Source organism: Pholis gunnellus (assembly GCF_910591455.1).
Source record: "Pholis gunnellus genome assembly, chromosome: 16".
NCBI lineage: Eukaryota > Metazoa > Chordata > Actinopteri > Perciformes > Pholidae > Pholis > Pholis gunnellus.
Genome location: NC_136543.1, coordinates 1262764 through 1277568, shown reverse-complemented (window position 1 = coordinate 1277568; position 14805 = coordinate 1262764). Strand labels below are relative to the sequence as shown.

General features: G+C 42.4%; 2 protein-coding genes across 3 annotated transcripts in view; one reads left to right on the top strand and one right to left on the bottom strand.

The window, feature by feature from the left end:
- Positions 1-7309, top strand: part of abcf1 (ATP-binding cassette, sub-family F (GCN20), member 1) — a 32239-nt gene extending 24930 nt beyond the window's left edge. For both annotated transcript variants that reach the window (XM_079175856.1, XM_079175855.1), the window contains exons 18-24: positions 615-689; positions 4591-4661; positions 4742-4774; positions 5821-5989; positions 6084-6148; positions 6230-6302; positions 7061-7309. In XM_079175856.1, the coding sequence (XP_079031982.1) occupies positions 615-689; positions 4591-4661; positions 4742-4774; positions 5821-5989; positions 6084-6148; positions 6230-6302; positions 7061-7227 (653 nt within the window). In that variant the 3' untranslated portion in view covers positions 7228-7309. The remainder of the gene's footprint in view (positions 1-614; positions 690-4590; positions 4662-4741; positions 4775-5820; positions 5990-6083; positions 6149-6229; positions 6303-7060) is intronic.
- Positions 7310-7501: 192 nt separating this feature from the next.
- mrps18b (mitochondrial ribosomal protein S18B) lies at positions 7502-14175 on the bottom strand. Its single transcript, XM_079175857.1, has 7 exons — positions 14090-14175; positions 10917-11076; positions 10745-10842; positions 10588-10656; positions 8554-8620; positions 8419-8478; positions 7502-7712 (listed from the first exon to the last, which is right to left on the bottom strand). The coding sequence occupies exons 1-7, from the start codon at positions 14168-14170 to the stop codon at positions 7516-7518; spliced, it is 732 nt and encodes a 243-aa protein (XP_079031983.1). The 5' UTR covers positions 14171-14175; the 3' UTR covers positions 7502-7515.
- Positions 14176-14805: the final 630 nt, after the last annotated feature.

The following is a 14805-nucleotide window of genomic DNA, read 5'->3' as shown; positions in this document are numbered from 1 at the left end:
GTGGGTTGCCGACATCGCATTTTCCGTGAGCCGATCCCCGCCCTGGTGACAGTTCGACTCCGAAGTTTCCCTCAGGATAGCTGAGCTCAGAGTTTTTCCCCACTGCATTCACGTGAATATGGTGTATAGAGTGTTGAATCATAATTCTCGCGCTGAAAATATCAAATCTGACCTCAAATATCAAAATATATATGAAAGTGAAAAATTTAAATAAATATTTTATTCAAAACAATTCCACGACTCAATAAAAAATTATATTCAACCCAAAAAAAAACTTTCATTAACTAATTTTTATTCTTTCAGGTTAAAATTTTTGTTTTCAAATGATCAAAACTATTGGCCTGGATTTGGCTCCATACAGGTCTACTTTAACTCATCACGCATGTTGATATCACTATGACGATGAAAATACCATTCATCAATCAGCACTAAAGGGAATGACAGTGTTGACAAATGTCACAGACGAACACATAATCAAGAATTGGAAATCTATTTTGACGCTGACCTTGGAGAAGAAGACAGGACACATGATAAGAATCAGTGATACACAACATAGATACAACACAGAGTAATACCCTGCAGTGAAGTGAGCGCTGTGTCTCTCTCCTCTGCAGGTGTTGACTTTGACTACGGGGGTCAGAAGCCTCTCTTCAAAAACGTGGACTTTGGAATCGACATGGACTCCAGGAGTAAGTATGCTGCTTCTACCTTGTTGAGACCAACGTTGAGAACATCGTTGTGTACTTATATGTTGGTGGAGGAAGTTGATTTAGTAGCTTAACACTTTGTGCCTCACTCGGGACCTTTTTGGCTTTAACATTTTTCATTTTATGACGTTTGGTAAAGTTTTGAGTGTTTTTCTGAATTTTTTAAGTTCAATGTCCGCTACTATAAAAGGTCTGATGAACTCTGTAGCCAAAATACGGACACAAAAATGTCCCCATTGAATCATTTTAAATCCACATTTTTTATCCCACTGTCATCACAATATAAAAGCATACATTATATTTAGAGCTGTGAAAAATAACGCGTTAACGCGTTATGATTAAATTACAGGATTAATTCGTTTTTTAACGTATGCGCAGAATGAGCTTCCAATATACCCACAATTGACCGTTCGCCCCCTTAGTTACTGTTGCTACGTCGACAAAACTCCCAGGACTGTCAACCCTAAAGCATGGCGAGGACGGGGACCAGCGCTATATCTGTCAGTGTCAGTGATACTTTTTGGAGTAATATCTCCGCGATATTCTCCGGATCAAGGCAAAGGGACTGCAATATGCAGTGGAAGGATATATCCAAAACATTAAGATCACGAAGGTGACACAACAATAATCGAAGCAAAAGCATACAGGTCTCAATCAAAACATCTCTAATGCAGTCAGACGTTAGCTGCTATCCAAACAAACACATGTAACAGACTGTCTCATGTTTGTCCTTTCTGGTGATGAAGATATGTCCCATCAGCGTTGCCGTAGAGAGGGGGCAATTCCCGCCTCGAGGAAAAGGGGCGTAAATGTAAACGGGAAGACGTTATGGTTTCACCGTAGCACTACCAGCCTAAAGTACCATCTCCACGCGACGCATGCGTTGGTCGGTGAGGGGAGTTTAAGTGGAATGCGCCAAACCACCCTCACTGAACAACGTAGTTCCCTCACTAAGTCTGCCTGTGACAAGTTGACTAGCACAGTTGCCAAATGGATTGCAAAAAGCTGTAGACCGATTAATATTGTTGAGGACGAGGGGAAGTTTTGCGAGTGGCAACGGGGGACTCGAGCATCAAAGCACCGCAAAGACGCACAATAATGACAAAAATCGGTAATATGTGATTAATCATGATTAATCCACAGAAACCTGTGATTAATTTGATTACAATTTGTAATCATTTCACAGCCCTAATTATATTATATCATTGCTTTCAATGTAGGAACTGGCTTCGAAATATTTATTTTTCTATTTTCTTCCAGATTGAGTCATTTTCTCATGTTTGCCTTATGAGGCAAATACATGCTATTGTCCTGGTTTCCACTAGGGGCATTGCTGCTGTATTATGGAGCACTGCAGCAAATGTATGCAGCAGAAATGATGTGGTCTGTACTTGTATAGCGCCTTTCTAGTCTTCCAACCACTCAAAGCGCTTTAACACTACATGTTGTCAGGTATGGAGGACCGATTATGACTTGAGTATAAATAAATAAATGCATTAATAAATGTATAGATAAATAAATGCTGAAATATATATGGAAATAAATAAATTAATGTATAGATAAATAAATAAAAGTTGATAATAAAACGGTACATAAAGAAATACATATCATATATATATTTCTACATTTCTGTTCACCTACATTTATTTATTAATGTGTCTGTATGCTAATGAGGTGGGAGGTCCTAACCTCTGTCTAAAGCAGGATTGGTCACAGGAGTGTGATCGCTTCTGGTCTGCTACTTCTGCCTTGCACAGTAACGTTGATGTTGGCTCGCCCAGTGTTGCCAAATTGACAACTTTCTCGCTAAATCTGGCGAGTTTCCAAATCCTCTTGGCGACTTTCGAGACTCTGACGTGAAAGCACGTATCGTTCTGCAGTGACTGTCCTCAACGAGCAGCGGTTGCTGCCGTGAGCCCCTCCGCCGTCCCAAAGTACTCGCAGGCGGTCAGTCTCACAGTAGCCTTGCGCAGCAGTCCCAGCTGCAGACTGTGGAAGCCGTTAGTGCTGCTAGATAGATTTCTGACGTCGTCTACAGTAGTGGTTCTCAACCTTTTTTCAGTGATGTACCCCCTGTGAAATATTTTTTCAGCCAAGTACCCCCTAACCAGCGCAAAGCATTTTTGGTTGAAAAAAAGATCATCAGTGTCTGATTGGTTTCATCTGGCTTGATCGATAGATATAATTGAGTATCATCTGCATAGCAATGAAAGTTCATAGAGTGTTTTCTGATAATATTGTCTGAGGGAAGCATATAAGGTCAATAAAATTGGTCCAAGCACAGAACCTTGTGGAACTCCATGACTAACGCTGGTCTTCATCGAGGTTTCATCGTTTACGTATACAATCTAAGATCGATCTGAGGATAGGACTTACACCAGCTTAGGCAACATCCACACTAATACATTTTCGTTTTAAAACAAAAACGATCTCCGTCCACACAGCGTTTCAGCACCGTTATCGAAATGATCTCCGTCCAGACTAAAACGCCTGAAAACAAATATCACATGACTCTTCACGTACACTGGGCATGCCGGTGTAAACAGGAAGTACAGCGCTGCGGGTCTTGCTCTATCTCTCTCTCACACATCAAATTTATTTTTAAATCAACACTTGCACATAAAGGTTTACTAGATTATGGGTCCATACATGGGGTCAACACACGTCTCTCACTCGTTTCCTCGGTTTCGTCGTTGTTCTCACTCGTAGCTCTGCTGGTGTCTGAAGTCTCTGTCCTACTGGAGAGCATTTCATATTTTGTTCCTTTACATTTTATCTGCAGACTTCACAATAGTTAGCACAAAAAATTTGCATTAATAAGGACAGAAAAGTCCTCCGTTTTGTGTCCGTCCTCCCCAAAGCCGCTAACATGACTTCAGACGTCTGCTCCGTAGGTCTGATAACGCCGCTGGACACGCCGCTCACTAATCGCTCCATTAACAGCTGCTTCCTCCGTAATAATGCAGACTTTAACTGAACAGCTGCTAGTAAAGACAACAAGGTCAGCGACGCTTGTAATCAGTTGTCCATAATAAATGAACCTGGTAGTCGATCGATAATCAATGTTGTTGTTTGTGATCTTCGAGGTACGGGTCACGTGATAGGAGTGTGATGACACGTCATGACTGTTAAGAACCAATCAAGTAGCGAACACAGGTGTGGGCGTCATCGTTTCCAAACGTATCCGTTTTCGACCATCCACACGAAGACGCAACTCCGACGTTTTCAAACGTATCCGTCCTCAGGAGCGTTTTCAAACTCCTCCGTTTTCGGTGCTCGAAAACTCCGGCGTAGTGTGGACGCTCAGTGTAAACGTTGCAAAACATATGTGTTTTCAAATGGAAACGGAGTAGTGTGGAAATGGCCTAATTAGTGCGGTTCCTTTAATACCAATCAAATGTTCTAATCTCTGTAATAGGACGTAATGGTCAATGGTGTCGAACGCAGCACTAAGGTCTGACAAGACAAGAACAGAGACAAGTCCTTTGTCTGGTGCTCAAGAGGGAGGTTGTTGTTTTTTTATCTGACAATATTCAAAACATATTTCCTCAAAATGACTGTTGTCTCAAATCATTGACATATGATTTGCATGTTTTTGTGACTCTGATAATCTCCCCGGCATTTAGTATATGGAAACAAATGTTTTTTTTGTTTTTCAAATAAAAGAGTTGCATTATGTAAACAGACATTGGCATTTAAATGGTTAAAATTCCAAAGAATGAATGAACATGTGTTAGTTACACCAGAGGATCTTTTTTCAGAGTGAGGCACAAGGGTTAAACCGAAATAAACATGGAGGCACTCGGTAGTTACTATATTGTTAATGGCAGAAAAAGATGAGTTGATCTTCCAATCTTCTGCTGACCTGACCTCCTTCCTTTAGTTTGTATAGTTGGACCCAATGGTGTTGGAAAGAGTACCCTGCTGCTGCTGCTCACTGGGAAATTAAATCCTGTAAGTATGTAGATATGCAAACATTTGAATTTCACTCAAATATATGTACCAGTGAGGTAACTGGATGTTTCTTTTTTTAGTCTAAAGGTGAGATGAGGAAAAATCATCGCTTGGTGAGTAACTTCCTGTTAAAGTATGTCTCTTGAATACAGTATTTATTTCCACATGCTCACACCATTCAAAGAGAGGGGGAGAGAGAGAATGACTCACCACATTATTGCGAACAGCCCCGCTTCACACGCGTACCACGCTGTTAAGAGTTTACTCGCCGTAGTGAAGCGCTGTTTGCGTAGTAAAGCGCTGTTTGCGTAGTAAAGCGCTGTTTGCGTAGTAAAGCGCTGTTTGCGTAGTAAAGCGCTGTTTGCGCTCGCCGTAGTGAAGCCACTGTGGGGTGGGTGTGTCAGAAAATGGCGTCATCACGGCTCGCATGTTGTGCTCGAAGGCTCAGTGTCTACCCAGTACATTAATGTTAGCCTAGCTATGATGCTAACCGGCGCTTTGACCTAGATAAGCTGGGGAAGAGTGACTCAGCCATGGCAGCTCACCTTTTTGTTGCCATAGTCCGAAGAGAGGATATAGATTCTGAATATTGCCAATCTTCCAAACAAATGTTGGAGGACCGAAAATGTGCCCCATAGTTTTTAAGCTTGTCCCTTTGGGGGTCGATGGCTAGCCACTCGGCCAGTTCAGGCTCACAGACCCCGCTGTGAGAACGCTGGAGCTCTCTGACACACCACACGAACACGAGTGGGTCTATCAGAACCAGAACCGTTTATTGCCATGGTATGAACATACAAGGAATTTGACATGACGGGAGGTGCATAACATTTAACATGGTGGAGGAGCAGCAGAGCACAGTGGGGCTCGCTGGAGGCTGTTTAGCGGCTTTGGGTTAGAGCCAGGCGGATAAGATTCAAACAAGGGCCTGCAGAGCATGTTGAAGAACCAGAGGGAGGGTGGTGGGCTTAAACCTATCTATTACACATCATAATAATAATAATTGGTCATGATTGTGACAGTCCTAGCAACTGTCTGCTGATTGTATGGCATGGTGCCCTGTTCTGACAGGAACAGACTGCTGAATGTGGTGTGTTACCGTACACAGTGTGATTCTGGTAAATGAGCAGAGTTGTAACTCTGGTCTATTGTCTGCTTGCAGAAAGTGGGCTTCTTTAACCAGCAGTATGCTGATCAGCTGAACATGGAGGAGACCGCCACAGAGTATCTAATGAGGAACTTCAACCTTCCCTACCAGGATGGCAGGAAGTGCCTGGGACGCTTTGGCCTGGAGAGCCACGCCCACACCATTCAGATCTCTAAACTGTCCGGTACTTATATGAAGCGTCACGACATGACATTTTCTGTCGGCTGACAGGAAGGAGACATTTTCTAACATAGTTTTCTGGAATTCTCTCCAAACAGGTGGGCAGAAAGCCAGAGTAGTGTTTGCTGAACTGTCCTGTCGTCAGCCTGATGTGCTGATCCTGGTGAGATTCACTGAGCCTTTTATACACACTACTGATGTTCTACCTGACTTACCAACTGACCAGCTGCTGCTTTTCTCCTAGGATGAACCCACCAACAATTTGGACATTGAGTCAATCGATGCCTTATCAGAGGCCATCAATGAATATAAAGGAGGTAAGAGGAGACACATGAGGTGTCCACCAGCAAGGATCTACTCTAATAATCATAACATTCCCCAGATTGGCTGATGTACAAGTGGATTATCATATTGTAGTGAAATGTATGGGAAGTAGGAGGAAACACAAATTAAAGGTTCGACATGCAACCAAGATGCTCCTGTGTAACACTGACTAGGAGTTTCTTCATTTAGTTTCTGAAAGAAAAGTGGCCTCAAGGGTGGGAGACACACATCATTCACAACACCTGACATTTATCATTACAGCATGCACCGTTCTTACTTCCGCCAAAAATGTCATTCAAAAACTAAATGTAATGTTTGTCAGACCACAAATGAGACAAGAATGCTCCTTTATTGTTAGAAGTTTGAGTGATGGCTTGATTAACAATGTAGGCACTTTAGAGCCTGACTGACCGGTTAAAGACGGATGATAATATCGTCTGATATACATTGACACATATTTGTGATTGGGGTCCCTTACATGAGGCTGTTAAAGGGTCAGTGTGCTCTGGTGGACTAACTCTGTAATGGAGACACTCTTTCTACAGGACATGTCTCTGCTGACATGTCCTGTTACTGATCAGCTGTTACTTATGGAAGCCTAAACAGAAAAAAACAGTGAAAAGTAGTCGTAAAAAGTACTCCCATTAAGTCCGATGAATGACAAGGTTTTGCAATAGTAAGCCAAAAACGCTTTATTTTGACTGTCCGTGTACTTTCTCCGAGAGCTAACAATCTGTCTCTTGTTGTCCAGCTGTGATCATCGTGAGTCACGATGCCCGGCTCATCACGGAGACTCAGTGCCAGATGTGGGTAGTGGAAGACAGGTCGGTCAACCAGATCGATGGAGACTTTGACGATTACAAGCGGGAGGTGCTGGAGTCTCTGGGAGAGACCATGGTCAACAAGGTCAACCCATGATCACTCTGTGCTGCGTACACACCAGCTGGGACCAGTCGCATGTGTCTCAGAGCAACGCTGATAATAAAAGCCTCTTCCTGGAGTTCCTACTGTTCATTTCTAGAAATAGAGGGAAGTCTACTAAATATCTGTGGTTATGATCTCCTAAAGCCAAACAATAAAATAAATCAATTTTCATTGTTTTATTGTGCCATTTGTATTTGCATACCAGTAGGACATTTACATGGTCAGCAAACCAAAGTAACTTAGTTACAGTCATTACAACATGATCGGGTTCTGGAGTCTTCATCACTTTAAGTAAGCCTTGTATGTCTTCTTCACTTTAGCCACTTCATTCTCATCAGGTGTTATTTCACTGTACCACTTATACCAGGTTTCACCAGAGGTCAACGACTGGGGAGGTGGTGTTGACCTCACAGCATCATGGGAATTGGAGTAGTCCTCTCCTGAAAATTCCACATATGGAATCTGAAAGGGAAGAAAGCCTGGAAGAGGACACAGGGTGTTTCTGTCATACATGGAACAGAGATAATATTTGACTGGTTCTGTGAATATTAGGGGTCCACAGGTAATCAATACCGCTGAGATCTTAAACACTTCCCATCCCACCTGAGTCGGTTGTGAACTCATTTCTGTTTCGGGGTCCTATCGTAGCTATGCTGAAGGTCAAAATCACATTGGGTTGTACTGGGGACTTGGTAAATTCTATCTCATTTTATGTCCAATTAAAACAGTGTTCAGAAAACAGAAGTCCTTAAAGGGACAGTTGTGATGTTTCCAGGTGTTGTGTGATCTACTTCTCCACTCCACTACTACAGGAGTACTGTTTCAAAGAATCGATTAGTTGATATAGTGAATATTCTCACAGCTTTAAAGCTTAGTGAGACTTGTTTCAAAGGGTAAGTTCGGTTCACCAAAGTCGCACAATAACCAGACAATACACCAGCAACTCCAGGTGAAATGACTTGTCAATGGAGTTCTTTGGCTTTAACGAGAGCACGGATGGATCATATAACTACTCTATTTCTCCGTCAGAGGGAGCTGTCTGACAGCACGGCAAAGCGGTACAAATATTCTAAATACAACGTACACTTAAACACGTCCACAGCTGTACTTGAGCCGGACCAGTTCCGTACAGCCCCATCTCAGAACATCCCACTGTCCTTTCAGGTCTCGTGTTGACCTACGTACCGTGATCTCTTGCTGTGTTGATTGCCTCATGCAGCTTCTTCTGCTGTTTCATACACACACCTGGAGACAGAACAAACACTACATGATCCACTGGACACCCTGATGCATCAGTACGTGCTCATGTTTAGGACCTACCGGTTCGAGTGGGATCATACACCAATCCAGTGTGGGGACTAATGAACTGTTGCAACAGTTTCACATTCTGCAGAAGAGGATACATGTAGGTGTTTATATGATTGATCAATGAATTCAACAAGAAAGAAAGCTAATTCATTACTGCCAATATTACGGAGGCCCTGGGCGCTCTCACTGCAAACATCCCCAATTTGAGAACGCTGTCACCTGCAGGACGGTGCTGTAAGAAGCGCACGGCTACGATGCGCATGTTTTTAAAAAAAATAAAGTTATTGAAGTCAGCTATCAGCCAGTGGTGTGGAATGTGGTTCTGTTTGTTTCAACATCATGTTAAGATTCAGAGATTATAGCCGATATCAGCTGTTCACCAGCTTCAGCCCTTTGCTTCTTATGAGCCTGCCAATTCAAATCACACAATGCATACAATTGTGAAACTGGCTAACATGTTAGCTGGCTATAGTTGAAGTTTGGACGGTCAGTCACTAACAAATAACTCAGACATCTGAAACATGTTAACAGGCCCTGACTTTAGATCAGGTCACAAAGCCAAACGGATGGGAACAGCTGGCTTCATTTTAACAATCAACTGTATTTTAGGAGATTAGCATATGATTTTTATGTAAAATATAAATCTGAAAAGTAAATGTAGTGGGGTAAAAAGTACAATATGTGTCTCTTAAAAGCACTGGGGTAGAAGTATTAGGCATCAAATGGAAATAGAGTACAAGTCAGTGGAAACTGCACTAAAGAACAGTACTTGAGTAAATGTATGTCGTTACTCCAAACAGAATTGGTTTGAAGTGATACTGGACCAAAGCAAACAGGGCAGAGCCTGACTGAGCAGACTGAGCAGACATCAGCTTTAGAGCCGACACCATTCCATGATTAATCAATCAGTTGGTTAACAGAAATCTAATTGGCAACAATTGAATAATAAAAAATAAATCACAGGTTCCAATTCTCTCTACTCTTCTATGACGTAAATTGAAAATATTTAGTTTTAAGACTGAAGACATCACCTTGGATCTTTCACAATTATCTGACTTATCCATAAATGGAGAAAGAATTGGGTCGATTGGCTTTTTCTGTAGCAGCTTCTCCACTTTGGAACAGTTTGGCTGCTGTTAGTCTGTGAACTGTGTCTAACCTGTTTTTAAAGCTTACTTTATTTACACACTGTATGCATATATACATATATATACAGTATGTCTCTATGCTTGTACGTGTGTATATGTCTGTCTTTGTGAAGCAGTTTGATGCAAAAGCTGTTTGCCTTTAAATTGCTAAATAAATGACATACATTTGATTCTCCATGATCAATGACAGTTGTTAGTTGAGGTCCTAGTTAGCTTGTCAGAGATGTGTTTCTGTTATGTGCGTAACTTTTTAACTTCTTTCCCTTTATGCTGCAAAACAACCTGCTCACTAAATATATTGGTCTGCATTATTTAATGTCCGCATTGGAGGATCCTTATTCAAATTAAGTGTGTTATGTGTTTAAGAAAAAACATAATATGGCTGATGTACAATTTGAGATTTTTTGACTTCAATATAGATATTTGTGTCCTGATTATGGTGCAAAGCTTGAACACTGGATGGCTGATGCCACATGTTTTGACATGATAAAAAAGTTTTACTTCCTTTCTCACTTGTCTTTATTTATTACTATTGAATGGAAATGTGCCTGGTCAGCTCAGAAAATCAATGAAGTCAAAGCCACAAGAATGGACGACTCCTGTTTCAACTGTAGCACAGGATGAGCTGAGGCTGAGGCTCTGTCTATGTGCTGTCTAACAACGTAGGCTGCTACTTCTTATAAACTCTCCATTTAAGCAGCCAGATGCTCCTTATTCAAATGCTACAGACAAATCAAACATGTATTTATTTGTTTGCAAATAAATCAGTTAAATGAGCAGGTGCAGTGCTTGGTTAGAATAAAAGCCTCCAGACACACTTCAGCAGTGAAAGATCAAGAACAGCACAATGTGTTTGATGTGCGGTGAGAAAACCAGTGGGACTGAGATGCTGACCCACCTGATGGTGGATTAGAACGTTTGGATCCCGACAAACTGGACAGGGGTTTCCACATATCTTGTCTCCTCTCTACAGAAACAGAACCAGTGTTTAGGGGACTTCCCTTAACATGACAGATGTGATGCATGGAACCAATGGATTCAAATAGACATTTTACAATGCAAGTCTTGCGTGTCTTCTGTGGGGGAATGCCACCTTTGTGGTTCCTCCTGTAGCCTGCCCATACTGGATTGGTCCCATACCTCTCAATATACTCTGTCAGGGGAAAGGAATATATTATAAAACAAAGTACAAGGACGGGAGATGAGACTTGAGTTTCTTTTAGGTACCTTCACTCTCCAGATAATCCCAGGGTCTGTCCTTGTAGCGGAGGAGAGCCTCAGCAGCATCCTCATCCTGGAGCAATGCTGCTTTGCAGAACAAGCGACGTGGAGATACAAATGGAGAGAGACCCGGGCAGGATCCGACAGGCAGCCTCTGCAGACACGACTGAATGCAAAAGAAAATGATCTCAGCATTGCCATCATCACAAAATGAGTAAATGCATGTATTAGCTTCTGCACTGGCTCCCTGTAAAATCTAGAAGAGAATTTAAAATCCTTCTTCTCACCTACAAAGACCGTGTGGCTGCTATGTGGCGCTTCTCCCATGATGCACTTGGAGGAGGAAACCATGAACTCTGGAAATTGGTCAGCACCATCATATCTTTTGGAGCTTATAGTACCATATTACCCTACTAGAGAGCTGCGCTCCCTAAATCCAGGGTTACTTGTGGTTCTAGAGTCGTAAAAAGTAGGATGGGAGCCAAAGCCTTCAGTTATCAAGATCCTCTTCTGTGGAACCAGCTTCAGTCCGGGGGGCAGACACACTCAGCACATTTAAGAGGAGGCTGAAGACTTTCCTCTTTGAATCAGGTTTATAGTTAAGGCTGGCTCAGGCTTATAGTTAGGGCTGGCTCAGGTTTATAGTTAGGGCTGGCTCAGGTTTATAGTTAGGGCTGGCTCAGGCTTATAGTTAGGGCTGGCTCAGGCTTATAGTTAGGACTGGCTCAGGTTTATAGTTAGGGCTGGCTCAGGTTTATAGTTAGGGCTGGCTCAGGCTTATAGTTAGGGCTGGCTCAGGTTTATAATTAGGGCTGGCTCAGGTTTATAATTAGGGCTGGCTCAGGTTTATAGTTAGGGCTGGTTCAGGTTTATAGTTAGGGCTGGTTCAGGTTTATAGTTAGGGCTGGCTCGGGTTTATAGTTAGGGCTGGCTCGGGTTTATAGTTAGGGCTGGCTCGGGTTTATAGTTAGGGCTGGCTCGGGTTTATAGTTAGGGCTGGCTCGGGTTTATAGTTAGGGCTGGCTCGGGTTTATAGTTAGGGCTGGCTCGGGTTTATAGTTAGGGCTGGCTCGGGTTTATAGTTAGGGCTGGCTCAGGTTTATAGTTAGGGCTGGCTCAGGTTTATAATTAGGGCTGGCTCAGGTTTATAGTTAGGGCTGGCTCAGGTTTATAGTTAGGGCTGGCTCAGGTTTATAGTTAGGGCTGGCTCAGGTTTATAATTAGGGCTGGCTCAGGCTTATAGTTAGGGCTGGCTCAGGTTTATAGTTAGGGCTGGCTCAGGTTTATAATTAGGGCTGGCTCGGGTTTATAGTTAGGGCTGGTTCGGGTTTATAGTTAGGGCTGGCTCGGGTTTATAGTTAGGGCTGGCTCGGGTTTATAGTTAGGGCTGGCTCGGGTTTATAGTTAGGGCTGGCTCGGGTTTATAGTTGGGGCTGGCTCGGGTTTATAGTTGGGGCTGGCTCGGGTTTATAGTTGGGGCTGGCTCGGGTTTATAGTTGGGGCTGGCTCGGGTTTATAGTTGGGGCTGGCTCGGGTTTATAGTTAGGGCTGGCTCGGGTTTATAGTTAGGGCTGGCTCGGGTTTATAGTTAGGGCTGGCTCGGGTTTATAGTTAGGGCTGGCTCGGGTTTATAGTTAGGGCTGGCTCAGGTTTGCCTTGGACCAGCCCCTAGATAAACTGCTATAAGCCTTAAAATGCTGCTGTTGGTTTATAAAGCACTGAATGGTTTAGGGCCAAAATACATCTGTGATCTGCTGCTACCTCATGAACCATCCCGACCCCTTAGGTGGTCTGGGACTGGTCTACTTTCTGTTCCCAGAGTCAGAACTAAACATGGAGAAGCAGCGTTCAGTTGTTCTGCTCCACATATCTGGAACAAAGTCCAGAAAGCTGCAGGTCTGCTGAGTCCCTCAGCTCCTTTAAATCAAGACTGAAGACTTTTCGGTTTGCTGCCTTTAATTGAACCACATTCAAGGATATTAAACAATTTCTGCATTTTACTACTGTATTTTATTTCTTATGCTGCTTTTTAGTGTTTTAATGACTGTTTTTAATGCTTCAATGAATGTTCTTGTTTTTAAATCTCCTTTTCTTTTGCCTTATGTTTTGATGCTTTTAATGCTTTTATGTGACGCACTTTGAATCACCTTGTTGTTGAAATGTGCTATACAAATAAACTTGCCTTGCCTTGCCTAGACTGCCGGGGGACTTCCTAGGATACACTGAGCTCCTCTCTCTCCTTCTGTATGAATTCATGTCCCATTAATGCTCATTACTAACTTTGTTTCTTCCCCGGAGTCTTTGTGCTTTCTCTCCTCACAGGTTTCCATGGATCGTGGGTTTATCTGGACCCTAGTCCTGCCGGACACCCACTGCTATTATTAGTAGTCACATTGCTATTACTATTACCGATACCATTCCTGCTTTTATTGCCATTCTACTATATACACTGCAGCTATTAATAGTTATATTGTTCATTCAGTAGACATGACATCTATCACACTTCTGTCCATCCTGATAGAGGATCCTCCTCTGTTGCTCTCTCTAAGCCCCCCCCCCATTAAGTTTATTTTGGAGGAATGTTTCCTGTTCTGATGTGACGATGTCACATGTGAACAGATCGTAAAACCCTCTGAGGCAGATTTGTGATTTTGGGCTACACTAAATAAATTGAATTTAATTGTGTATTTCGGTCAGTCTAAATAAGATAAGATTAAACTATTTTCAACGGTAGCTGCAGTGTAAAGTGGGAAAGAGTGCAAACGTATTACAGAGTGCAAATTAAACTACAGTATACAAAAAATCTATTTGATCAGTCAGGTGCAAAAATCCACATGTACAAATGGGACTTGCCTTTCGGACACAGAAGCTAAACAACCCATAAACATGCACATTACTTCCTACTAGAATCATACAATGTCCCCCTGTGTCCTACAGTATTGTCTGTGTTGTTGCCGAGAGATTCTCAAACTCTTATTAACGCTAAATAAAGTCAACACAAGGGGCATTTTTACCGGAGGCTACAAGTCGCTGGTAGATAGTTACGTTGCTGCACACCGTAGGATTTTGGAAGCGTCCGGCTTGTCACCTCAACATTTCAAAACCTCAGTACTCACTGATCACAAATAAACTCATCGGATGATCGGTATGTCAACAGCAAAGTGAAATGAACTAGTTACCTGATACTGTCGTAATGGATGTAAAAGGGAAGGCGAGAGACGGCCCAGAACCTTTGCGATCCCTTGAAAGGAGGCAGCCATTTTCCTATCCCGGTGGGGTTGTAGGTGAAAGGTGAAAGATCAAGCAATAATGTAGAAATATCAAGTTACATTTTATATCAAAATTGTATAATAAACAATCCCTTTATATTGTGTGTGAAGCCATATTTTGACCGTTTTATTTGAGTTTGTTGGGTGTAGAAGATTGTTAAAATGTTGCGTTCTCGTCGACTTCTCTTCATAACCATGGTGACGACACAACCCCGACAGACAAACTAGTCGCCATTTTGAAGTAATACTGTTAATTACATTTATATATTAAATAATAACTACAATCCAGCCAAATCAACGGCAGTGTTTGGTATGCTTTATTGGCTACTTTATGACGTAAATACACAATACTTTCAAGGTAAATCCCGGCAGTAATTCTTGATAACAGCTTCCAAAATGTGTGACACGCCATTACGCCCTTGACAGGACCAGGGAAGGTCGGCTATCCACCATTTTGTTTCAGCAAAAACGGAAAAAACGTTGCCCATGACGTAAAAATCGTCACTTACTATAAAACCCAAGTCCCTCCTCTTCGGAGTCATTCCTGGATTTGGTCAAAGGTAAGTGAAGTCAGAAAGACAGCGAGGCTTATTCTCAACATTTTGTCCGTCTAAAATGCGAAATTC